We start from the raw sequence: 27015 nt of genomic DNA on the forward strand, positions 1-27015 counted from the left end.
ATTGAATGCGGTAACTGATCGGAAGCCAGTGAAGTGACCTGAGGAGAGGGGTGATATGAGTATATCGGTTCTGGCGGAATATGAGACGTGCAGCAGAGTTCTGAACAGATTGAAGGGGGGATAGATGGCTAAGTGGGAGGCCGGTGAGGAGTAAGTTGCAGTAGTCCAGGCGAGAGGTAATGAGAGCGTGGACGAGAGTTCAGGTGGTGTGTTCAGAGAGGAAAGGGCGAATTTTGCTGATGTTAAAGAGGAAGAAGCGACAGGTCTTGGCTATCTGCTGGATATGCGCAGAGAAGGAGAGAGAGGAGTCAAAGATGACTCCGAGGTTGCGGGCAGATGAGACGGGGAGGATGAGGGTGTTATCAACTGAGATAGAAAGTGGAGGAAGAGGAGAAGGTAAAATTATGTATAATCATACCTGATAATTTTCTTTCCATTAATCATAGCTGATCAATCCATAGCCTGGTGGTCTTAAAGCCTGATTCGCCCTTGTTGGGTGACAGTTTCGTGACCGATGAATGTCCCGGTCCTTCCTCCGGCGTGGCGGTCGAGGATAGGCCGGACAGAACCTCCTTTCTTTGGTACCACAAAGTAAATGGAGTAACGTCCCTTGCCAAGCTGACTTTCTGGCACCGGAACGACCGCGCCCAGGCGGATCAGATTGTCCAAGGTCTGCTGCACTGCCACAGCTTTGACCGGAGACTTGCAGGGAGAGAGTACAAACCCGTCTTTTAAGGGTCGGCAGAACTCTAGTTTGTAGCCGTCTCTGATGACTTCCAGCACCCACGCGTCTGAAGTTATTGTGGTCCACTCGCCCAGAAACGAGGACAGCCGTCCTCCAATCTGCACTGGGGCGTGGACCAAGACCCCGTCATTGGGTACGAGACCCTGGGGGAGGACCGGAGGGAGCACCTCCGGGACGGCGGTCTCTGCGAAAGGAATGCTGCTTGGGGGAGAAATTCCTCTTGAAGGAAGAGGGGGCAGAGGAACCCGACTTGCCCGGGCGGTACCGACGGGCTTCCTGCAACCGTCCTCTGGAGGTACCGGGACGAGTACTAGCCCGAGCCCTGACCTCTGGTAATTTCTTGCCCTTAGACGTGCCGAGATCGGTCACGATTTTGTCCAGCTCGACCCCAAAGAGCAGCTTGCCTTTAAAAGGCAACTTAGCCAGGCGGGATTTAGAGGCGTGGTCAGCAGACCAATGTTTCAGCCAAAGCCACCGCCGCGCAGAGATTGTCTGAGCCATGCCTTTCGCTGAGGCCCTCAAGACATCATACAGCAAGTCTGCCAAATAGGCTAAGCCCGATTCCAGGGCCGGCCAATCAGCCCTCAAGGAATGATCCGAGGGGGAAGCCCGCTGCACCATAGTCAGGCACGCCCTGGCCACATAGGAGCCGCAAACTGAGGCCTGCAAACTTAAAGCAGCCGCCTCAAAGGACGACCTTAAGGCCGCCTCCAATCTTCTGTCTTGGGCGTCCTTTAGGGCCGTGCCACCTTCCACCGGCAACGCCGTTTTCTTAGTCACCGCAGTGATTAAAGAATCCACGGTAGGCCACAGATAGGCCTCACGTTCACTCACAGCCAAAGGATAGAGGCGGGACATAGCCCTAGCCACTTTAAGGCTCGCTTCTGGGACATCCCATTGAGCCGAAATTAAGGTGTGCATGGCATCATGCACGTGGAAGGTTCTAGGCGGGCGCTTCGTCCCCAGCATAATGGCAGAGCCAACAGGGGCTGAAGGAGAGACGTCCTCCGGAGAGGAAATCTTCAAAGTGTCCATGGCCTGTAACAACAGGTTGGGCAAATCCTCTGGGCTAAAAAGCCGCGCTGCAGAGGGGTCATCCGCTCCATCCGAGCGGGGATCCGTCTCCTCCAAGGAATCCGCAAAGGACCGTTGGGAGACCTCAGACACGCTGCCCTCATCTACATCGGAGGAGACAAAGTCCTCCAAGGCCTGGGAATCAACCCGAGGGCGTTTACCTCTGGGAACCTCAACCTCTTTACCAGACGAGGGAGCAGGGGCAGCGTTGTGCATGAGGAAGGCCTGATGCAGCAGCAAAACAAACTCGGGGGAGAAACCCCCCAGACTGTGCACTTCCGCAGCCTGGGCAACAGCCCTAGACGCACTCTCAACCGGCGCTCGCAATAGCGGGGGAGAGACATGCTGCGCATCCAAAATGGCGTCCGGCGCGAAACTCCGCGAAGGAGCCGCGCGGGAAGAACGGCTCTTAACTTTAGCCGCTTCTGTGCCGTCGCCCAAATTAAGGGCGTTCATGGCATTAATGTCTCCAACCTCAAGGGCGGCCCAAGAAGAAGCCGTCCGAGCCGCGTGGCCAGCCAAGATGGCGGAGGCGAGGAGCGGGGGATGGGCGTTTATGGCGGGGAAAAACCGCCACGCCGGAGGAAGGACCGGGACATTCATCGGTCACGAAACTGTCACCCAACAAGGGCGAATCAGGCTTTAAGACCACCAGTCTATGGATTGATCAGCTTGATGATATGGAAGTGGGTTTTGGTGGAAAGACGATAAGCTCGGTCTTGGACATGTTCAGTTTCAGGTGGCGGTTGGACATCCAGGCAGCAATGTCAGAGGCTGAGCAAACTCTGCAAACCAGCTTGTTCAGCTCAAAGTTGCAAAATTGATATATTAAGAAGAGCTCAGTGGCTCACAAGCAATTCCTGTAGCAAGCTCCTTGTGCACATTTACTTAACAAGTGCATGCCCATTTTTGCAAAGCTCAGCTTTGTAGTTACAAGTTCAAATTTCAGTTCTTACAAGCCTATGCACAATGCTAGCACAGTACCAATCTTTGCACACTCAGTCATCCAAACGGTGTTCAAAGAAAAAATATATGTCCTCTCACATAGGAAGCCCCTGGAGGCAGTGGAAAGGGTATGGAAACCCAGAATTAGCATTAGCTCCTACAAAAAGTAATATAAGAAAGGTCCATGGTAAACCACAAAAATCAACCCCTGCGAATAAGTGCAGGAAAGAGAAATCACCTGAATGCAAAAGACAGGCCCCCTGGTTTCTTCAGAGTAAGGAACCAGAATTATTGTTCAATCCAGTAATGGGGTGCGGTTTGGAGGAGGAGTTTGCTGGACTATAAGAGACAGAAGCCAGTCTTCCTGTGGGAAGGCTACTACTACTTAACATTTCTAAAGCGCTACTAGGGTTACGCAGCGCTGTACAGTTTTAACATGGAAGGACAGTCCCTGCTCAAGGAGCTTACAATCTAAAAGACAGATGTAAATCTAGAGACAAGTATACAATCTAAAAGACAAGTGTAGAGTCGATCTCATAGGGCATACTATATTTCTCGGAAGGTTAGGTACCGAGAGCAGCATTGAAGAGGTGAGTTTTAAGCAGAGGTTTGAAGATGGGTAGGGAGGGGGCTTGGCGTAGGGGTTGAGGAAGATTGTTCCAGGCATAGGGTGAGGCAAGGCAGAATGAGCGGAGCCTGGAGTTGGCAGTGGTGGAGAAGGGTACTGAAAGGAGGGATTTGTCCTGTGAGCGGAGGTTATGGGCGGGAACATAGGGGGAGATGAGGATAGATAGGTAGTGAGGAGCCACAGACCGGGTGCATTTGTAGGTAAGGAGGAGAAGCTTGAATTGTATGCGGTAACTGATCGGAAGCCAGTGAAGTGACTTGAGGAGAGGGGTGATATGAGTATATCGGTTCTGGCGGAATATAAGACGTGCGGCAGCGTTCTGAACGGATTGAAGGGGGGATAGGTGGCTAAGTGGGAGGCCGGTGAGGAGTAAGTTGCAGTAGTCAAGGCGAGAGGTAATGAGAGCGTGGACGAGAGTTCGTGTGGTGTGCTCAGAAAGGAAAGGCTGAGTAGAAGAACCCTGGACCAGAAACTGAGGACTGCACTGCAAGGACACGCTATAGGGACAGGCTTAGGAACCTCAACATGTATACGCTGGAAGAGAGGAGGGAGAGAGGAGATATGATAAAGGTGTTTAAATATCTCAAGGGCATTAACGAACAGGAAGTGAGCCTTTTTCAAGTGAAGGAAAACTCTGGAACGAGGTTATACGATGAAGTTATGAGGGAATAGGCTTAGGAGTATCTAAGAAAATATTATTTCATAGAAAGGGTGATAGAAGCCTGGAATGGCCTTCTGGTGGAGGTGGTGGAGTCGAGGACTGTGTCTGAATTTAAGAAGGCACAGGATAAGCACGTGGGATCGCTTAGGGAAAGGAAGAGGTAGGGGATACAGAGGATGGGCGGACTGGGTGGGCCATTTGGCCTTTATCTGCTGTCATATTTCTATGTTTCTAAGGAAGGAGGTACTGAACTGCTACTATTGTTCTTTGTGATTCTTACCTATAAAACAGTTGGAACCTTACGTGTGGGTGGATGTAGCCAAGAAAAAAAAAAAGCTACGAGGGAGGAGGGCAGGCTCTGGTGGTACACCTAACCCTGGACATATAAGAAGTTCTGAGTTCTGAGAAGTTCTGAGAGAAGAGGACATTTCTCTGGTAAGTGAACACTATTTTGCTTTGTGCTTTGGGAACTTAAAGATTAGGGTTTAAAGGAGGAATTGTAGGTTAGTGTTAGGCAAAATAAAAATATAAAAAAGCAAATTTTATCAACTAATCTCCATAATCTTTTCCTCTTAGTTTAAAAAACTTTGTACCACAGCATTAACAGATAGAATCTAGCAGGCACTACAGGATCCAGTTTAATCTTCCCATCCACCCCTAGGACAACTCTTCATTTATAGTCAGTTATTGTAATTAGGGTAACAAGCAAGGAGTGCTCTTAAAGAGTTTTAAATACATTTCATTAACATCTAAGAAGGAAACACTAAATAAATCATACAATATACTATATAAACTAAAACATATTTTTATATTAGGCTAATATCCTTAATACTGTAGCAAGTTGTAAATTATTGAAAAACTCAAAAATACTAAGATGGAGTCAGCAGTCCAGCAGGGGTGCTGTCCAGTCTTTTGCACTGAATGTCACATGTATGATTATCTCCCAGTTGGCGAGATGTCATGTGTGTGTGCCCGATGCAAAGAGCTCCTAGCTCTCAGAGAACTTGTCCGTTCTCTTGAGGCTAGAGTAGCAGACTTGGTGCAGCTGAGGGATACAGAGAGGTACATAGAGGAGACCTACAGGGATTTTGTAGAGAAGTCCCACCTGAGAGCATCACCCTGGTGAAATAGGAAGTACTCCTGTAGCCAGGACCTGCCCACCAGGGGATGTACTATCCTCTCACACTGAGGATATGTCTCCAAGTGCTGCCCAGGAGGGAAGGGTTAGGACAGCTGTTGTAGTTGGTGATTCGATCATTAGGCGTATAGATAGCAGGGTGGCTGGTGGACATGAGGATCGCCTAGTGACTTCCCTGCCTGGTGCGAAGGTGGCGGACCTCACACGTCACCTAGATAGGATTTTAGATAGTGCTGGGGAGGAGTCGGCTGTCTTGGTACATGTGGGAATCAATGACATAGGAAAATGTGTGAGAGAGGTTCTGGAAGACAAATTTAGACTCTTGGGCAGAAAGCTCAAATCCAGATCCTCTATGGTAACATTTTCTGAAATACTACCCGTTCCACGCGCAGGGCCCAAGAGACAGGCAGAGCTTCGGAGTCTCAATGCGTGGATGAGAGAATGGTGCAGGGAAGAGGGTTTTAGATTTGTTAGGAACTGGGCAACATTCTGGGGAAGGGGGAAGCCTACTCCGAAAGATGTCGTTGATACATTGAAACCTTCTGCTCAGTGCTCTCGTCCATGCTCTCATTACCTCTCGCCTTGACTACTGCAACCTACTCCTCACCGGCCTCCCACGTAGCCATCTATCCCCCCTTCAATCCGTTCAGAACGCTGCCGCACGTCTTATATTCCGCCAGAACCGATATACTCACATCACTCCTCTCCTCAAATCACTTCACTGGCTTCCGATCAGATACCGCATACAATTCAAGCTTCTCCTCCTTACCTACAAATGCACCCGGTCTGCGGCTCCTCACTACCCTCATCTCCCCCTATGTCCCCGCCCGTAACCTCCGCTCACAGGACAAATCCCTCCTGTCAGTTCCCTTCTCCACCACTGCCAACTCCAGGCTCCGCTCATTCTGCCTTGCCTCACCCTTTGCCTGGAACAATCTTCCTCAACCCCTACGCCAAGCTCCCTCCCTACCCATTTTCAAAATCTCTGCTTAAAACTCACCTCTTCAATGCCGCGCTCGGCACCTAACCTCTCATGAAATATAGTATCACCTACCAGACGGACTCTACACTTGTCTTTAGATTGTACACCTGACTTTTTAGATTGTAAGCTCCTTGAGCAGGGACTGTCCTTCCATGTTAAATTGTACAGTGCTGCGTAACCCTAGTAGCGCTTTAGAAATGTTAAGTAGTAGTAGTGTGCTGCGGTGGCTAAGAAAGCAAATAGAATGTTAGGTGGTATTATTAGGAAAGGAATGGAAAACAAAAATGAGGATGCTATAACTGTTGTAATCTGCCTTGGGAAGCCAGGTGTTACAAAGTTGATGGAATATATTGAAATTAAATGGAAGTAAAATTAAACTCTCCTTTCATTGGGGCTCATGGAATCACATCTTCACTTCATGTTTTGTAGAAGGTTACATTTTAGATACGCAAATACACAAAGAGGTGCTGACTTGGGAAAGTGGAAAGGGGGGTGGCTGAGGGAAGAAGAAGGTGCTGGACTAAGGATAGAGGTTGAGGGGAAAAGGAGCAGTGATGGTCTCAAGGGAGGGCTAGAAAAAAAGCGAGAGTAGTGCTGGATTCAGGAGACACCTGAGAGATAAAGAGAAAATGGTGCTGGACTCACGGGGGAGGGGGGCTGAGAGATAAAGAGAAAGTTGCTGGACTCAGGAGAGGCTGAGGGAACGAGAGGAAGAGTTGCTGGAATCATGGGGTGGGGGGGGGGGGGGGGGCTGAGGGCAGAAGGAGAGGTTCTGGACTCCAGGGGGACTTAGGGAAGGAGAGGGAAAGGTCCTAGACTCATTGGGGAGAAGGGAGATATGCTGAACCCATTGGTGTGGGGGGGGGGGGGGGGGGGGGAGAAAGAGGGAGGGAAGGGGTCAGGTGCTAGATCTGCAGGGGTAGGGGGATAGGAGAGATGCCAGACTACAGGTGAAGGGACCAGGGAGAGAGGAAGAAGATGGAAGGCCATAGGCAGATGGAAAGAGCAAGTAAGAGAAGGGGAGAGATGCTGAACTCACAGGAGATGCAGGTACACAAACCTTGATGCGGTGCTCCTTCCTGGGTTGTGTAGGGGCTAAACCATGCTTAGCAGGCTTTTACTTTTACTGTGCAGTTTGCCACTTACACAACTGAGTCACTGAGCACACATATATGCCTATGAGGATTTTAACCCTTTCCTCTCTTCCGGCCTTTCAGCCTCACACTGGCTCCTATTTTACAAACATCTGCTCTCCCTGATGTCAAAAACTGGTTAGCCTCTGAAACACTGTGGTTACGTCACATAAATGACTTACATTGACTATGAGTCATCTGACGAAGAAGGGAAACCTTCGAAAGGTAATCAAGAAATGTATTAAGTTATCTAATATAATAAAACGCACCCTCAACGTTCTGAGGACAACGTTCTGAAGCCATCTGACGTCACTCCCAGGCTGAAGGGTTCGTGGATTCGTGGTGTGAAGCCTTCAAGCCAGCCAGCCGTCTCTGCCCCGCCCTCGCGTCAAACGTCATGACGTCGAGGGCGGGGAAAAAAAAACCCAAACAAATCCGGCAGCGAAGCGTCAGGGAAGGAGGCGGCGCTCCCGACGTCTAGCCTTCCCTTCGCTGTGTTCCGCCTTCTTCTGATGTCAAGGATGACGTCAAAAGAAGGCGGAACACAGCGAAGGGAAAGCTAGACGTCGGGAGCACCGCCTCCTTCCCTGACGCTTCGCTGCCGGAACCGCCACGGAGGTAAATTTAAAAAGAAGAAAAAAAACAAAAAGGGATGTTGGGGGGAGAGAAGAGGGTGGCCAGTAAAGTAGAACAATGGGAGCGGGAGGGCAGGGGAGAAACGACAGCATGGATGCGAAGGGGGGAGGGGGCATGGATGCGAAGGGGGGGGGGGGGGAGAAGAGGGCGGGCCAGGCTGGGACATGGGAGAGAGAGGAGCATGGATGCGAGGGGGGGTCATGGAAGGGAGAGAGGGAACTTGCTGGAAAAGGATGAATGGAGGCGGCAGGGGACAAAGGAGCATGGATGGGCATGGATTGGGAGGGCAGGGCTCAGGGAGAGAGGGGAACTGCTGGAAAAGGTTGAATGGAGGCGGCAGGGGACAGAGGAGCATGGATGGGCATGGATTGGGAGGGCAGGACTCAGGGAGAGAGGGGAATTGCTGGATAGGGATGAATGGAGGGGACAGATGGGCATGGATGGATATGGATTGCAGGGCAGGCCTCAGGGAGAGAGGGGAATTGCTGGATAGGGATGAATGGAGGGGCCAGGTGACAGAGGAGCATGGATGGGCATGGATTGGGAGGGCAGGACTCAGGGAGAGAGGGGAATTGCTGGATAGGGATGAATGGAGGGGACAGATGGGCATGGATGGATATGGATTGCAGGGCAGGCCTCAGGGAGAGAGGGGAATTGCTGGATAGGGATGAATGGAGGGGCCAGGTGACAGAGGAGCATGGATGGGCATGGATTGGAAGGGCAGGACTCAGGGAGAGGGGAATTGCTGGATAGGGATGAATGGAGGGGACAGATGGGCATGGATGGATATGGATTGCAGGGCAGGGCAGGGCTCAGGGAGAGAGGGGAATTGCTGGATAGGGATGAATGGAGGGGGCAGGTGACAGAGGAACATGGATGGGCATGGATTGGGAGGGCAGGGCTCAGGGAGAGAGGGGAATTGCTGGATAGGGATGAATGGAGGGGACAGATGGGCATGGATGGATATGGATTGCAGGGCAGGGCTCAGGGAGAGAGGGGAATTGCTGGATAGGGATGACTGGAGGGGACAGGTGACAGAGGAGCATGGATGGGCATGGATTGGGAGGGCAGGGCTCAGGGAGAGAGGAGAATTGCTGGAAAAGGATGAATGGAGGGGGCAGGGGACAGATGGGCATGGATTGGGAGGGCAGGGCTCACACTCTCTCTCTCATATACAATGTCTTTCTGACTCTCACTCTCACACACTCTGTATCACATTCACTCTCTATGTGGCACACAGTCACTCACACACTCGCTTGGTCTCATACACTCACTCTCACAGAGAATCTGTGTCTCACACACACACTCTCTCTCTCTCACACTGTGTCTCACATACACACTTGCACACACTCTCATTCTCACACACACACTCTCTCACAAACACACTCACACCCAGACTCATTCTCTCTCTCACACACTCACACTTTCACTCTGACTCTCACATACACTCTCCGAGGAAAACCTTGCTAGCGCCCGTTTCATTTGTGTCAGAAACGGGCCTTTTTTACTAGTGTTCAATAAAAAGGTATCATCTTATTTTCTTTTCCATGGCATGGGCGTGGCATGAGGGAAGTTTAATACTCATCCCTCTCGTGGGACGAACGAAGGCATGTTCTTGTGATCGGGGGGGGGGGGGGGGCTATGCGTTTTAAAAGCCTCAGAAACTGGTCTCCCCTTGGCAGTTGTGCAAGAAATATCGCCCGCCTGTTTTTTTTTTATAACGAAATGAAATCACTAAAAGAATGCTTGTGCAAAGTTTCTTCTGTGTCTCCCGGCTTACCTAAGAACAAAGTGCAAAGCACGAGCAAAAGAAGCAGAGTCCGGTCCCGGGACAAGTGGTTCAGCTCTGTCCCCAGCAGTACAAAAAGCCAGATAGTCGCCTTGGCTGATTCCGATCCTGCCATTGACGTCGTCGGCAACTAAAAAAGTCCGAAGGAGGTTTAAAGGAGGCGGGGTTTACAAGGAGGCGGGGTTTACTAGGAAGCGGGTTACTTACTTTTAAAGCGCAGCAAATTGAATTTCTGTCTCGCCTTATTCAACAAACCGCTGCAATTTTTTTTTGCAAAATATGGACGAGGCAGCGAGTTGCTTTTGCTATACTTTTGTAGCGCTATAGAAATGCTAAATAGTAGTAGTAGTTCTTTTCAGGTAAAGTGATGTTTTCCTGAAGCCACGCCCTGGCCTTTTTATTGCACCACATGACCTACACTACACCGTGACCTCCCGGGGAACTTCTTCATTGACAATAGAAAAATGCACTACTAGGCGGAAGCACCTTGCTTATGGGCAGGCAGTTTTGTTAATAAAGAAAAGTATGCTAAAAAAAAAAACTTGAAAGAATCTAGCGTAAAAACAACACTGAAGAATGGAGGAAAGCCATCTGCGATTATAAGTCGGCTATAACATTTGCCAAATGCACATTTTATGAAAAATGCAGAGGAGATGTCTGGAATAAGACTCTTATCATTTAGTTAACAACGTATTCAGTACCAAAGAGCTCCAGTCATCTGAAGAGCAAGTACCTTCAGCCTGTGACTTAGCAAATTATTTTGAGCAAAAAGTTGTAAAAAGAAGAAATTAGCAGATCTGATGTACTAGACAAAAGCCCATCACAACACCTCTTGACCCTACTGCTGGAATAAAAACCAACAGAATATGGTCCTCTTTCCCATCTCCTTCTATTGTGAGTTTAAAACATTCCTCTATAAATATGCTAGATCCCATTGTTCCATTGACTTTTGTCCTAGCTACATACCATCATTATCTCACCTACATGCTAGATAATAGCTCTTTTCCTGCTGAACTGGGAATTATAATACATAAGTGTTGGAATGTATTGTATTTTGCATGCATTGCCTGTCACCTATTATTTCTCTGTGATTACTCTGTGACCTCTGATGTGAATTACTTAGAGAGGTCACATAGCTATGTAACTTCCTGTGGGGGTTAGACACAGCAGACACAGCACATGGAGCTCATGATCTCTCCTAACCTGAGAGGATCTATGGTGGTGTGAGCATCCATTGCCATCTAAGCACATGGAAGGAGCTGATAATACAAATGTATAGTAATATGTAAATATAAGCCTGTCTGATTATAATCTAACTACAAACTGTGAGTAAACAGATGTTTTGTTACTTCAACTTTAAAGTGACTCAGCAGTGAATTATTCAGGGGTGAATGAGAGAGAGATGAAGAAAGAAATTAACATTTCTAAAGCTGAAGCTGTGTGTACTAAAATCTGCTAAATTATTTACTACAAATAATCCAACAAAAGGGTTATGGGCCCAGGGGCCAGGAATTGAAAAAGAAGAGAAATATTACCAGGCAGAAAAAAAAGGCCACATTTTTCTCTTAAGTTTTAAAGGAAAGATTCAGTCTGTCTCTCTCTCCCCCCACACAGCAGACAGAAGGCTAAGAAAATGGCTGAGGGAAGAAATTCACCATTTTTCTATTCTCTCAAGGTGCCTAAATTAACTGAGTTTAATTATCAGCAGTGGGAACTAAGATTCATATGTCTCCTTCGAGCAAAAGGATTATATATATGCTTAGATCAAGACAGAACAGCTGAAAATATGGCTGAATGGGACAATGCAAACTATTATGTGAAGTGCATGCTTTTGGAAGCTCTCTCAGAGAAACAAGCCATATTAGTAGAGGGAAAAGATACACCAAAGGACATTTTATGTAAGCTGAGAACTATGTATGCAACTACATATGCAAAGCAGCAACCAATTTGGTTGGCAGAGTTGAATGAAACCAAATTAAGGGATAAAAGTAAATGTAATGATCACATTATGCATCTTATGTCTTCATTTCAAAAGCTAGAACTTTCTGGAATTCCCATGTGTGATGCATTGAAAAGAGCATTTCTTTTTACCTCACTATCAAAGAAGTTTGATGTTTTTAGGTCTGTAAATGAGGCCATTGAAAGGCAATCTTTTGAACAGGCAACATCAAAACTAAGGCAGGAATGCATAATAAATGATTCTGAGGAGATGTGTTCTCAAAGCAAGTCAGAGAGAAATGAAACAAATTTCTTGGCAAAGAACAGAGGAAGGCGGAGCTATGGGAAAACTCCACCCAAGGGCAAGCTGATTTGCTACTCATGTGGAAAGGAGGGACATGTATCTAAATGGTGTAAGGAAACACAAAACACTCCCTCTAGCTCACCTAAGCCAATGGAACTAAAGAATTTTCAAACCAGGAAATGTATGAAGGACAAAGATAAACACAAGGGCTTTCTAATGGCAGAAAAATCTTTGACTATGGTAAATAATAATTCAAATGAAAGTACTTGGATTTTGGATTCAGGGAGCACATGCCATTTAACCAATTGTAAAGATTTCTTTCAGGAAATGTGTCCAGAAGAAGGAATTCTTAAAACTGCAAACGCAGGGACTGCTAAGATCCAAGCAAAAGGTATTGGATTCTTAAAATGCAAAGTGTCTAATGAAGTTAAAGAAATTCCTGTAAGTGATGTCTTGTATATTCCCCAAGCAGTTTGCAATATGCTTAGTGTATCTACATTAGATAAGAAGGGATTTGTGATTCATTTTGAAAACAGTAAGTGCACAATCTCTAAAAATGATGAAGTGTATGCTGAAGCTTTTATGCATAATGATGTTTATAAACTGAGCATTTCAGGTGAAGCCTCACATATGGCGCAAGTAAGGAAGAATGATGGTAAATGTAGTCTGGAAATCTGGCACCGCCGCCTGGGACATCGTGATTCTAAGGTGATCCAGGATCTTTACAGTAAGCAACTGGCCACCGGCATTCAGATAAGTGCAGATGCTGGTAAAATGGAGAAATGCATAGACTGTGTTACTCAAAAAGGTGTGAGACCCTCATTTCCTGCATACACAGGAAATAGGAGTAATAAAGTGCTGGACTTAATACACAGTGACTTATGTGGACCGTTTAATATCCCATCATTGGGAAATAACAGATTTGTGCTAATATTCTTGGATGATTTTTCTAGATATTGTGTGGCCTATTTGCTGAAAGAGAAAAGTCAAGTCACAGACATGCTGAAGAAATACGTAGCCATGGTGAGCAATAAATTTGAAAGAAAACCAAAGGTTCTTCAGACCGACAATGGTGGTGAGTTCACTTCACAAAGCATGCACACATTTCTAGAACAAGAAGGCATTCAACATATCACAACAGTAGCTTATACACCAGAGCAAAATTCTGTTGCAGAGAGAAAATTTAGGTCACTTGTGGAAATGACCAGGTGTATGCTGTCAGATAGCAATCTCCCTAAAAGACTATGGGGGGAAGCCATTCTCACAGCAGTGTACCTACAAAACAGAATGCCAACTAAAGGCGCTGAGCGCACACCACATGAGACATGGCATGGTAGGAAGCCAAACCTGTCACACATAAGAACATTTGGAAGTACAGCATATGCTCATATACCAAAGCAAAGAAGGCATAAGCTGGATTCCACAACAGAAAGGGGCATTTTAGTTGGCTATACTCCAGGACACAAAGGATATAGAATTTTGAATCTGAAAACTGGCATTGTTGGCATAAGACATGTTACATATTTTGATGAAAACAAAAGGGTTGATAAAGGCTGGATTATCCCAGATGAGCCTTATCATCCAGAATATGAAACTAGAACCATAATAGACATGCCAGTGTATATAAATGCCATACCAAGGCAGATGTCTGAAAGCAACTCATCTGTATCTAACGAGGAACAGGCAGAGGAAGCAGACACAGAAAGGATCATTGAAGAAGACAGTACAGTTGGAGAAGGGGAATCAATTGGAGAAGGACTCTCAGATTTAGAGGATGCAGAAAGGTCAGACCAACCTGTTGTCAGACGCTCATCCAGGGAAAACAAAGGTGTTCCACCCCCAAGACTGTCTTACCTAACAAAGTCAGCAGAAGCTCAAGAGCCCTTAACATGGGATGAGATTGAGAAAATGCCAGCAGAAGAAGCTGCTGAATGGCATAAAGCTGCACAAGAAGAAATTGATGCATTGGATAAAAATAATACTTGGATTCTTACAAAATTACCTCCTGGCAAGAAAGCTATAGGATGCAAATGGGTATTCAAGTTAAAAAGGAATGCACAAGGAAAAGTGGAAAGGTATAAAGCCAGATTAGTCGCAAAGGGATATCTTCAAAAATATGGAGAAGATTTTGATGAAGTGTTTGCACCTGTAGTGAAACACACGACAATAAGAACACTTCTGAGCATTGCAGTCTCAAAAGGCATGCAAGTCAAACACATTGATGTGAAAACAGCGTTTCTTCACGGAGATATAACTGAAGACTTGTACATGGAACAGCCAACAGGTTTCATAAATACAAAACAAAGACAGCTAGTGTGTAAATTAAACAAAGGTCTTTATGGATTAAAGCAAAGTGCAAAATGTTGGAATGAAAAATTGCATGAAATATTGACAAATTTAGGATTTAAGCAAGGTGAAGCAGATAAATGTTTGTACACTAGGTGCACAAATGGACAATATGCATACATTTTAGCTTTTGTTGATGATCTGCTCATTGCAAGCAAAAGTGAGCAAGAGTACAAGGACATTGTAAAATGTTTAAACCTCAATGTTGAAATAAAAGAACTTGGTAATGTGTCATACTATCTTGGTATAGAAATTGAGAAACAAAATGATGGTTCTTATCTTCTAAGCCAGAAGCAGAAAATAAATGAGCTTATTGAAAGTTTAGGTATGCAAGATGCCCAAGTTGTAAGCACTCCCATGATCACTGATTTTCTGAAGGATGAAACAGTAAGAGAACCTTTACCAGATAACATCCAATATAGATCAGCCATAGGTAAGCTTTTATATCTAGCTACCACATACAGGGCTGATATAGCAAATGCAGTAGGAATTTTGAGCAGAAGGGTCAGCTCACCTACCAAATCAGATTGGACTGCAGTTAAAAGGATGGTAAGGTATTTAAAGGGTACCATTGATTGTAAATTAAAGATTTCAGCCAATAGTAATCCAAAACTAATATGTTACTGTGATTCAGATTGGGCAGGGGATCATTCTGATTATAAATCCACAAGTGGATATGTGTTTATGTATGGAAATGTACAAATTTCATGGGCCAGTCATAAACAAAGTATTGTGAGTTTGTCTTCTACAGAAGCTGAATATGTGGCTGCATCGGAAGCGTGCAGAGAACTGATGTGGATTGAAAAACTTTTGCTGGATTTTGGAATAGCTGAAAAAAGACCAATCCAGATAATGGAAGATAATCAGAGCTGCATCCGACTGTCACAGAATGACAAGGTTCAGTCACGCACCAAGCACATCGCAACGAAATACCACAACGTGCGAGAGTTGGCGAAAGAAGGGGTCATCAGTCTACACTATTGTCTCACCAGTGAGATGACAGCTGACATCATGACCAAACCGTTACCCAGAGAACATTTTGTGAATCTGCGTATAAAGCTTGGACTTTGTATGAATAAATAATTGCATGACAGTTATGCATGAGAAGGGGTTTGTTGGAATGTATTGTATTTTGCATGCATTGCCTGTCACCTATTATTTCTCTGTGATTACTCTGTGACCTCTGATGTGAATTACTTAGAGAGGTCACATAGCTATGTAACTTCCTGTGGGGGTTAGACACAGCAGACACAGCACATGGAGCTCATGATCTCTCCTAACCTGAGAGGATCTATGGTGGTGTGAGCATCCATTGCCATCTAAGCACATGGAAGGAGCTGATAATACAAATGTATAGTAATATGTAAATATAAGCCTGTCTGATTATAATCTAACTACAAACTGTGAGTAAACAGATGTTTTGTTACTTCAACTTTAAAGTGACTCAGCAGTGAATTATTCAGGGGTGAATGAGAGAGAGATGAAGAAAGAAATTAACATTTCTAAAGCTGAAGCTGTGTGTACTAAAATCTGCTAAATTATTTACTACAAATAATCCAACAATAAGTACATAAGTAATGCCATACTGGGAAAAGACCAAAGGTCCATCGAGCCCAGCATCCTGTCCCCGACAGCGGCTAATCCAGGTCAAGGGCACCTGGCAAGCTTCCCAAACGTACAAACATTCTATACATGTTATTCCCCAAATTGTGGATTTTTCCCAAGTCCCTTTAGTAGCGGTCTATGGACTTGTCCATTTAGGAAACCATCCAAACCCTTTTTAAACTCTGCCTTCACTACATTCTCCGGCAACGAATTCCAGAGTTTAATTACGCGTTGGGTGAAGAAAACTTTTCTCCTATTTGCTTTAAATTTACTACACTGTAGTTTCATCGCTTGCCCCCTAGTCCTAGTATTTTTGGAAAGCGTGAACAGACGCTCCACATCCACCTATTCCACTCCACTTCTCCACCTGTTCTTCTCCAACCTGAAAAGCCCTAGCCTCCTTAGTCTTTCTTCTTAGGGAAGTCGTCCCATCCCCGCTATCATTTTCGTCGCCCTTCTCTGCACCTTTTCCAATTCCACTATATCTTTCTTGAGATGCGGCGACCAGAATTGGACAAAATACTCAAGGTGCGGTCGCACCATGGAGCGATACAAACGGCATTATAACATCCTCACACCTGTTTTCCATACCTTTCCTAATAATACCCAACATTCTATTCGCTTTCTTAGCCGCAGCAGCACACTGAGCAGAAGGTTTCAGTGTGTTATCGACGACGACACCCAGATCCCTTTCTTGGTCCGTAACTCCTAACGTGAAACCTTGCATGACGTAGCTATAATTCGGCTTCTTTTTTCCCACATGCATCACCTTGCACTTGTTCACATTAAACGTCATCTGCCATTTAGCTGCCCAGTCTCCCAGTCTCATAAGGTCCCTCTGTAATTTTTCACAATCCTCTCGCGAGTTAACGACTTTGAATAACTTTGTGTCATCAGCAAATTTAACTACCTCGCTGGTTACTCCTATCTCTAAACACCAATCCCTAAAAAACACACCAGGCAAAAGAAATGATATCAACTACAGACCGGTTGCTTCAATACCATTATTCGTGAAGGTAATGGAATCAGTTGATGGATTACTTAAAGTTTAACCTATTAATAATACACAATGAGGATTTAGACCAAATTTCAGGACAGAAACAGTTTTTTTTTTAATTTAAATTTTATTATTTTACAATATATTTCCAGGCATAACATCCTGACAGAAAGTGAAATGTTCCATAATATAAAGGAAAAAACTCACATATTATATTCATAATATTTCAGAATTCACTCAAGTCCAACAACAAGGGGATCCAAAACTTAAACCAGAGGAATCTATAAAGAAATCATTAATACAAAAAGGAAAATAGCTATCCGCGCGGGACTAGGTGATTAACTAAATTACTCCCGTTGTTTTCTTAGAAGCGATTAGTTTGGAGAGTTGAAGTGGATCAGTAAAGGTATATTTTACATTATCAAGCTTAATAATACACTTGCAGGGGTACCTCAAAAAAAAGGTCCCCCCTGCTTGAGTAACAGCAGTTTTCATCATGAGAAATCGTTTCCTTTTCTGCTGAGTCTCTCTGGAGAAGTCAGGAAACAATGAAATTCGTAAACCTAAAAATGGCTTCTCCCTATGCCGAAAAAACATTTGGAACAGCCATTGCTTATCAGGAAATAAGGCCACTGTAGCAACCAAAGTTGCTGGGGTGGCCTGTTGAGTATTTGAGATCTCCAGAAATATATGATATTTGTGGCACATTTTGGTTCAATACTTTTGATGGAAGATAAAAGACCTTCGAAAACAGGGGTAGATTAACTTCAGGTATATTTAAATTCTCTATCAGATATCTCTTCAGCATATCACCAGTCTTTACCAATGGCACACTAGGAAAATTAATAAAACGTAAATTCAAATTCCTGGCATAATTTTCTAAGTTTTCCGTTTTAATTTTTAAATTAGTTAAGTCCTTCATAAGCAAAAATTGAGTGTCCTCTAATTTTTTCACTGATTGTTCAATTTTCTCCATTCTAGGAGTCAACTTTTCAAGTTCTACCTTCTCTTTTTCAGTCTTTTCCTCCAATTCATTAATTTTTAGGGATTGTTTAGTTGAAATTGCTAGAAACATCTGTCCCAAACTGGACATAAGATCCCATAGTGAATCCATAGTTACCATCTCAAGCTTGGAAATGAGGTCCAAGGGAAATGTAAATTCTTGTTCAGTCTTCCCCGCTCCAATCGCTTGTAAATTCCCAGCCATTGTTGGTTGGCGAGTTTCTCCTGGGGAAGACAACTTCCCCTCCTCCGCTATCAAAAGCTGACTGGGTTTCCTTCTCCGAAGCAGCTTCACCACTCAGGGTAAGCGTCAGAGAACCAGGAAGCGGGGAACTCGCTGCCATTGGCTGTGGGGGTGGGAGCCTCTGTTCAGGGCTGAGAGTAGTTTCCAACTCGAGGGACGCCGAAACTTCCTCCAATTCGCCGGCGTCTCGCCTCGGAACAGCCCCAGATTCCACACCAGTCCTCCGTTGCATGTACCGATCCAGCGGTCCAGGTATTTGGGAAGAGGTCTGGGAAACTCGGGCAGAAGCTCTTCCTCTACGCTTAGGCATCTTAGAGAAACGTTAGAGCAACAGCAAGGCGCGTTAGCGTGCAGCCATCTTGGATCCCCCAGAAACAGTTCTAACTACACTTATATCTAACTTAAGGAAATTGATCAGCATTGGAAAGAAAATCACCCTACAATTTGCTATATCTAGTGCTTTTGATATGGTTGATCATGATTTACTAGCTACACTACTCAACAACATGGGCATATGTGGAAACGTACACAAATGGTTCATGGGTTTTCTCAGATCAAGAGCTTACAAAGTCAAAATGGCAGGATCACTATCACCAGCTTGGATTCCCGCTTGTGGAGTGCCCCAGGGATCACCCATATCCCCCATCTTATTCAATATCATGATGGAACAACTAGGGGAAATTGGAGGGTAAAAGATTAAATTCTTTTATCTATGCAGATGATGTAACAATTTATTTAACATTTGACAACAAAATTAATTATAAACACAGTTCATCACGAAATGGAAAATTGGGCCTCCTCTTTTCAACTGAAATTTGAACAGAGACAAAACTAAAATTCTACTCAATCAGAACCAAAACATTATCTAAGAAATCACCAGTTTCACAATCAATAAGAAAACCTCCCCCATCGAACCTAACCCCAAAATACTAGGAGTCATTACTGACAAAATTTTGTCCTGTGAAGATCAAGTAAATGCAGTGATCTCCAAAACTTTTAGATCAATGTGGAAATTTAAAAAGAATCAGACCTTTCTTTTTCATCAATATCTTCCGTTCACTGGCACAAACCATAACCCTCTCTCAGCTGCATTATTGTAATGCTCTTTATATAGGAAATAAGGAATCACTTACAAAGAAACTTCAAACCACCCTCAATACAGCAGCTAGACTGGTCTAGAGAGCTTCTAAATTCGACAGGCAACTCCACTTCTTATCAAACTATGTTGGCTACCCATAAAGGCCAGGATTATCTTCATAAGTACATAAGTATTGCCACACTGGGACAGACCAAAGGTCCATCAAGCCCAGCATTCTGTGTCCCAACAGTGGCCAATTCAGGTCACATATATCTGGCAAGATCCCCAAAAAGTTCAATATATTTTATGCTGCTTATCCCAGAAATAAGCAGTGGATTTTACCCATGTCAATTTAATAATGGCCTATGGACTTTTCCTTTAGGAAGCCGTCCAGACCTTTTTTAAACCCCACTAAGCTAACCGCCTTTACCACATTCTCTGGCAACGAATTCCAGAGTTTAAATACAAGTTGAGTGAAGAAATATTTTCTCCAATTCGTATTAAATTTACTACTTTTAATCTTCATCACATGCCCCCTAGTCCTAGTATTTTTTGAAAGAGTAAACGATTCACGTCTACCCGTTCCATTCCACTCATTATTTTATAGACCTCTATCATATCTCCCCTCAGTTGTCTTCTCTTCAAGCTGAGGAGACCTAGCCACTTCAGCCTTTCCTCCTAGGGAAGTCATCCCATTCCCATTATCATCATTTTTGTTGCCCTTCTCTGTACATTTTCTAATTTTGAGATGCAGTGTCCAGAATTGAATACAATGTTCGAGGTGCGGTCGCATTTTTGTGTTCCATTCCTTTCTTAATAGTACCTATTTGCTTTCTTAGCTGCACCCGCACACTGAGCAGAGGGTTTCAACGTATTATCAACGACGACGCCAAGATCTCTTTCTTGGTCAGTGACTAAATGTAGAACCTTGCATTACATAGCTATAGTTCGGGTTCCTCTTTCCCACATGCATCACTTTGCACTTGCTCACATTAAACATCATCTGCCATTTAGACGCCCAGTCTCCCAGTCTCGTGAGGTCCTCTTGTAATTTTTCACAATCCTCTTGCGATGTATACGCTGGAAGAGAGGTAGGAGACATGATAGAAACGTTTAAATATCTCAAGGTCATTTATGTACAGGAAGAGAGCCTTTTTCAAATGAAGGAGAGCTCTGGAATGAGGAGGCATACGACAAAGTTAAGAGGAAATAGGCTTAGGTGTAACCTAAGGAAGTATTATTTCACAGAAAGGGTGGTGGAGACGTGGAATAGCCTCCCGGTGGAGGTGGTGAAGTCAAGGACTGTTCCAGAATTTAAAAAGGCATGGGATAAGCATGTGGGATCGTTTTGGAACAGGAAGAATTAGGGGTTACAGAAGATGGGCAGACTGGATGGGTCATGTGGCCTTTATCTGCCGTCATGTTTCTATGATTTAACAACTTTTAATAACTTTGTGTTGTCAGCAAATTTAATTACCTCACTAGTTACTCCCATCTCTACATCATTTATAAATATGTTAAAAAGCAGCAGTCCCAGCACAGACCCCTGGGGAACCCCACTATCTACCCTTCTCCATTGAGAATACTGACCATTTAACCCTACTCTCTGTTTTCTATCCTTTAACCAGTTTTTAATCCACCATAGAACACTACCTCCTATACCATAACTCTCCAATTTCCTCTGGAGTCTTTCATGAGGTATTTTGTCAAACACCTTCTAAAAATCCAGATACACATTATCAACTGGCTCAACTATATCCACGTTTGCTCACCCCTTCAAAGAAATGTAGTAGATTGGTGAGGCAAGAGTTTCCTTCACTAAATCCATGTTGACTTTGTCTCATTAATCCATGCTTTTGAATATGCTCTGTAATTTTGTTTTTAATAATAGTCTCTACCATTTTGCCCGGCACCGACATCAGACTCACCGGTCTATAATTTCCCGGATCTCCTCTGGAACCTGTATCTCTTTGCATATCTCCCAATGTGCACTCCTAAAGGGTTTTTACTTAAGCTTCAACATCAAGTATTTCATTATATTTGGCAACATAAGCCTCCACGAGTATGTAAGGCCCTAATGCATGCCGGGCGAGAACAGGGAGGAATGGGGGTCCTTGATTTTGCTTAATATTATTGAGCTGTGCAGCTGACTGCTCTTTTTGATTGGATGATATCCCCCTCGAAATGCTGGGTGCAATTGGAACAAACAGTGGCTGATAAGATGCAGTTGACCTATCTAACTTGGCTTCCATTATCCCAGTTACATACATGGATGAATTCAGCACCCTATAGTATGGCTTGTGTGTTGGCTGAATGGTATGACACGAGACGGAGGCTGTTTCCAAAACAATGTTATTTTTTTTATACACCCATCTTATATGCTTCGGGCTTTTTAGCATCTACTTTCTCGGAGTGTATAAAAGATGGGAGTCCAAGGGATTACGAATCTTGGGACAATTGCTAGTACAAAACAGCTTCACCCCCTTTGAGGTTTTGAGAGAACGGTATGAGTTGACTGAAGCAGATTGACATCGTCAATTACATGATTTTATTCATAGAAAGGTATTGCCTGATTGGCGACAAGGGAACCAGGCCAAACTGAAGCTTTTTAAATTGGGAGTGGGGAACGGGTTAATTTCTAGGCTATATAAAGCATTGTTGTATAGTAAACCTATTACCCAAAAATATGAACACAGCTGGGAGGATCTGTTGGGAGTGCCTTTATCTGACTCACAGTGGCAATTGATCTACACAAGGCTCACCAAAGTTACCATTGCCTCTAACTACATAGAACATGGTTATAAGATGCTTTTTCAGTGGTATTATACCCCAGCACATTTGAAAAGGATTTTTGACTCTGTGTTATGATTGGGAATGTGCCCCGACTGAGCACGGCAAAGATGGAGTGCCACCGCGCTCGGTCAGGCAGCCAGACAACCCCAAGCTTCACCTGCACTTAGCCACTGTCCCCCAGGAGTTGAGCCCCTGGGTTCAAGTGGCCAGCAGGACTTCCGGAACCAGCAGGATTGTGTGACCACTGACCAGACAAGCGGGAGCGCAGACACAGTCCCGGCGCAAGGAGTCAGTGAAGCAGCAAAAACAGAAAACAGTCCGAAGTCTGGGCCGGCAGCAACACAGTGTGTAGTCAAGAATCAGTCCGAAGGTCTGGGCAGGCAGCAACACAGCGCGTGGTCAGCAAACAATCCGAGGTCAGGAACACAGGAAAACACTGGAACAGATGAAGACCACAACTTCTACGCGAATAGAAGCCGAAGCATGGAAGGACTGGAAACAGGGCTTTAAATAGTGCAGGGATTAGGCTCAACCATGTGCAGCTGTTCCAAGATGGCCGCCCCCATCAGAGGAGATGCTCTACGCCCAAATATGGGCTTTCTTCCTGAAGCTGCTCAACTCCAAGATGGCTGCCACAAGCTGAGATGCCAACTCCAAGATGGCCGTCCTATCCTGGAGATACCACATCCAAGATGGCCGCTGCATCCTGGAATGCCCATACCCTGCGTGAGCAGGCTGCACCTCTGGAGGAGTGTAGCAGAGCGTAACACTCTGGTACTTGTCTCTGCTGGAGAGAGTGTGGACTGGAGGGAACCTTTGGCCATATCTGGTGGACCTGCCCTAAAGTTCAAAAATACTGGGAGATGGTGTCCCGATTCCTGGGTGATCTGTTGGGAGTGGAATGTGAGCCTTCTGTTCTTGTCTTTTTGCTCAATGTTTACTCTTCATTGGAGGACACGGGAATCATCAGATTGACTCATATGGTGGGTTACTACGGCAAGGCTGTGTCTGGCAGCAGCGTGGAGGAAGCCTGAAGTACCCAGCAAGGACCAGCTGATTGTAAAATTGGACTATCTTTACCTAATGTCAAAATTAACAGCCATTGAGTATGATTGGATGGGTTCATTTTTCGCAGTGTGGGCTCCATATAAAAAATTGATGGGACACTGTAAGTATTACGGGGGGGGGGGGGGGGGGATTGTTGGGGGTAGTAGTGGCCCATAGGGTTTATCAAGATAGTTTAAGCTACTAGTATAACTGAAAACTGTTACCCCATTATTATTTTTTTCTCTTGTGGGGGTGGGGAAGGAAAATGGTGGCAACAGTGTGATTAGATAATTATGTGTGAATTGTTTATTGTTGGCATTCAGCCTGTGTATATTGTGTTATAATTAAGTGGCCTAGTGGTTAGAGTGGTGGACTTTGGTCCTGGGGAACTGGGTTCGATTCCCACTTCAGGCATGGGCAGCTCCTTGTGACTCTGGGCAAGTCACTTAACCCTCCACTGCCCCAGGTACAAATAAGTACCTAAGCCGCATTGAGCCTGCCATGAGTGGGAAAGCGCGGGGTACAAATAAAAATAAAAAAAAAGACTGGAGGGTGGCCACAGGGCTGGTGTTAGACATGCTGGCGCCCAGGACAGAAATTAAGGAGGGGGCCCCCAATCCCTTCTCTTCCTTGCCCCTTTCCTCGCTTTCCCTACCCATCATTACTACCACATATAAAACAACCTTAAATAACTTCTGCACACACAAAACACAAACAAACCTTCACCAAGAACAGAACAAAGGATCACAGATTAGAAATATGAACACCAAAACAGAACTGGGAACCCCAAGAAGTTAAACTCTGCAAGTACTTTATTTTCTGCTGAACACAATCAGTGGTATAACCATGAAGGGGGGAGGGGGGGGAAAGAGAACTTAAACCACCTTCCTCCAAAATTAACATAAACTGGTGGGGCTCCCCAAGCAAGCCTCACCAGCTGATGACCCCCCCCCCCACCCGGTTGTCTTTCACACATTCATGAAATTTAAACATGCATAGTGGTGGGGTGGGGAGGGGACAGAGCTTGGAGATTTCTGGCTGCCAGACTGAAGGAGGAGGTTTCAGTTGATGGGGCTTTGGTGATCCCCGCCAGCTCAAGTATTTATATTTTGCATTCTGGTGGGGAGAAAATTTGGTGCCCACCCATTTTGGGCTCTAACCCCCTCCCTCCCCCTCCCCAAATTAGCCATCTACCTATGCCACAGAATACAGTACAAAACCCATCTGTGATGCACATATCCCAAAGTTAACACATTCCAGTTAATAAATTAAAAATAAAACACTTTTTCTACCTTTGTTGTCTGGACATTTTGTTTTTCCATCATCTTGGTTCCAGTTTCGCTTTTTCTGGGCAAGTCGCTTAACCCTCCATTGCCCCTGGTACAAATAAGTACCTGAATATACTATGTAAACCGCTTTGAATGTAGTTGCAAAAAAAACCCACAGAAAGGCGGTATATCAAGTCCCATTTCCCCTTCCCGTCTAACTTCTGCCAATTCTCTTTCTAGTGTCTTTCTAGTGTCTCTTTTTCCATTCCCTCACTACACCTGTCTCTAACATATTGATTTTCCCTTTTTTTTCCTTTTCTGCCTCTGTCCACTCAAATTTCACTCGCTCTAGCTCACCCTTTTTTAATTTTAAGCTACCTAACAATTTTCCATCTCCTCTCAGTCCCTAGCTCTCCCATCCTTCCATTTTCTTCCATCTCTTCCCCATTACCACATTTCTATCTTGTACTGAATATTCACCACTCACTCATTTTCTTGCCACCCCCCTTTGACTTCTCCCACATGTTCTACCATTTCCAGAATATCCTCTCCCTCTCTCCACTCTTGTAACCCACCCCAATCTCATTGCCTGATATCTCCCTGTCCCTTTCCCTGCACCCCCTAGAATCTCTCTCCCCCATCCATCTCTTTTCCCCCATGGTCCAACATTACTCTCTCTCTTTTCTGGTCTTCTTCCCTCCCCCCTTTTGCAGGAGTGGAGGAGTGGCCTAGTTGTTAGTGCAGTGGACTTTGATCCTGGGGAACTGGGTTTGATTCCCACTGCAGCTCCTTGTGACTCTGGGCAAGTCACTTAACCCTCCGTTGTCCCTGGTACAGAGAGGAGGACGGAGTCGGAGAAGCCACAGAAGAAAGAGCATGAGCCAAGCATGGGAGGGTGGAGGGAGCCGGAGCAGAGCTATGAGCTGCTGCAACCAGTTTTACTGTTGGTAGCATTTTTCTCTCACTTATATTTTCAAACATGCCAGCTTGTGCAGCATACGGATGTAAACAGAGAAAGTATAACTTTTTATAGGTAGAGTTGTTATAAATTGTAATCAGTGTGTCATTTGGAGGGGCTGGTTATAAGGACAACCTAGCATGTGTTATATTCATGCAGACTTTTTTCCTCTCCTGCTAAAGGGCCACTAAACAGATATCATGTTATGAGAATCAGGTGCTCAACATTCAGCGTTTCTATTTATTTACTTATTTACAGCATTTATATCCCACATTGAACATGATTTTGGTTGAAACCTGGCAGAAGTAAAATCTTTTTTTTTCTGTGCCTAGATGTTTGTGATGGCAACTTGGTCCTTTTGTTTTGTGGGTGGATGGATGGATGGATTATGAATGTGTGCTCATTATAATTACGCTGATTGCCTTATTAATATCGCCCTCATTACTATTCATATTGGCCTCATTACTATTCATATTAATATTGGGCGAGTTTGGTGTGGAAAACATTTTGGCACGACGGCAGCAACAGATCCTTTACATTTTAAAACCTATATCAGACCAAACAGTTATAGTACAACTTCTACTTTCTTTTCAAATATTTGAATCCGTTTTAACAAATACTTAAATACCCCAGATCATTCAACCGCATTCACACAAACACTCTTCCATAAACCTATTCCCACTAATACATCAATAACTAACTGGCAAAAAACACATCTGAGCAGCTTACCACCCTTAGCTATGCTGTGGAAAGCAGAACTCTTTATTTATATGTGGCCACCTTAAGAGTCACAACACTTCCCTCCTGTGATGTGAATCTTTACAAGACCTTTGTGATCAGGGTTTCTCATTGTCATGCAGGGTGTTTTTCAAATCCTCTGCATGGAAGAGTGTTTGTGTGAATGCGGTTGAATGATCTGGGGTATTTAAGTATTTGTTAAAACGGATTCAAATATTTGAAAAGAAAGTAGAAGCTGTACTATAACTGTTTGGTCTGATATAGGCGTCTATTAAATTGCAGTTATTTTTAGAGATTTAGAGTGTAAATACATTTTAAAACCGGCAAAGCGACCGAGGCTGGAGTTGCGAGAAAGTTGCAAGAACAGTTACGTAAAACAGGCTGCAGGTTGCAGCTCATCCATTCCTGTGTTCACGGGCGCAATGAAGGCATGTTCTGGAATGAGCGGGGGTAGATGCTAAACATCTTTCGCAGACACTTGTCTCCCCTTGACAGTTGTCCAATCATTCCACCTCTCGCTGCTTTCGTACAACGAAATCGACATTACACAAAATAATACCTGAGGAAGCTTCTCCTGCATGATCGCCCGTCTTACCTGCGAATAGAGTACAAAGCAGAAACCCATCCATCAACTCCATCTAATCCCCAGCCCGTGCTGCCTGCCGGGAAGTGCTGCCAAAAGTGTGCAATCTGCTGCAAAGAAATCTTTCTTGAACAAACGCCCCGCCCCTTTTCCCTATCCACACCTGACCAATAGAAAGGTCACGTGTAGTAGGCGGGAGAACTTTGCCTATAGTGACAGGGTAACAAAAGTAAGTAGATGACGGCAGAAAAAGACCTGCGCGGTCTGCCCAAGAAATGTGCCACATTTTTGTATAGTAAAGAATACATTAATTTACTTAAGTTAAAGTAAAAGAAGTTATTGCCTAATAAAGTACCCTGATGATAATAAATGCAACTATTGGT

General features: G+C 44.7%; 1 protein-coding gene across 1 annotated transcript in view; it reads right to left on the minus strand.

Moving 5' to 3' along the window:
* The window catches only part of LOC115457638, a 51692-nt gene extending 24985 nt beyond the window's left edge, over window positions 1–26707 (minus strand). The window contains exon 1 of the mRNA XM_030187150.1: window positions 26645–26707. Within this exon, the coding sequence (XP_030043010.1) occupies window positions 26645–26687 (43 nt within the window). The 5' untranslated portion in view covers window positions 26688–26707. The remainder of the gene's footprint in view (window positions 1–26644) is intronic.
* Between the last annotated feature and the right edge of the window lie 308 nt (window positions 26708–27015).

This window comes from Microcaecilia unicolor, chromosome 14 (genome assembly GCF_901765095.1).
Source record: "Microcaecilia unicolor chromosome 14, aMicUni1.1, whole genome shotgun sequence".
NCBI lineage: Eukaryota > Metazoa > Chordata > Amphibia > Gymnophiona > Siphonopidae > Microcaecilia > Microcaecilia unicolor.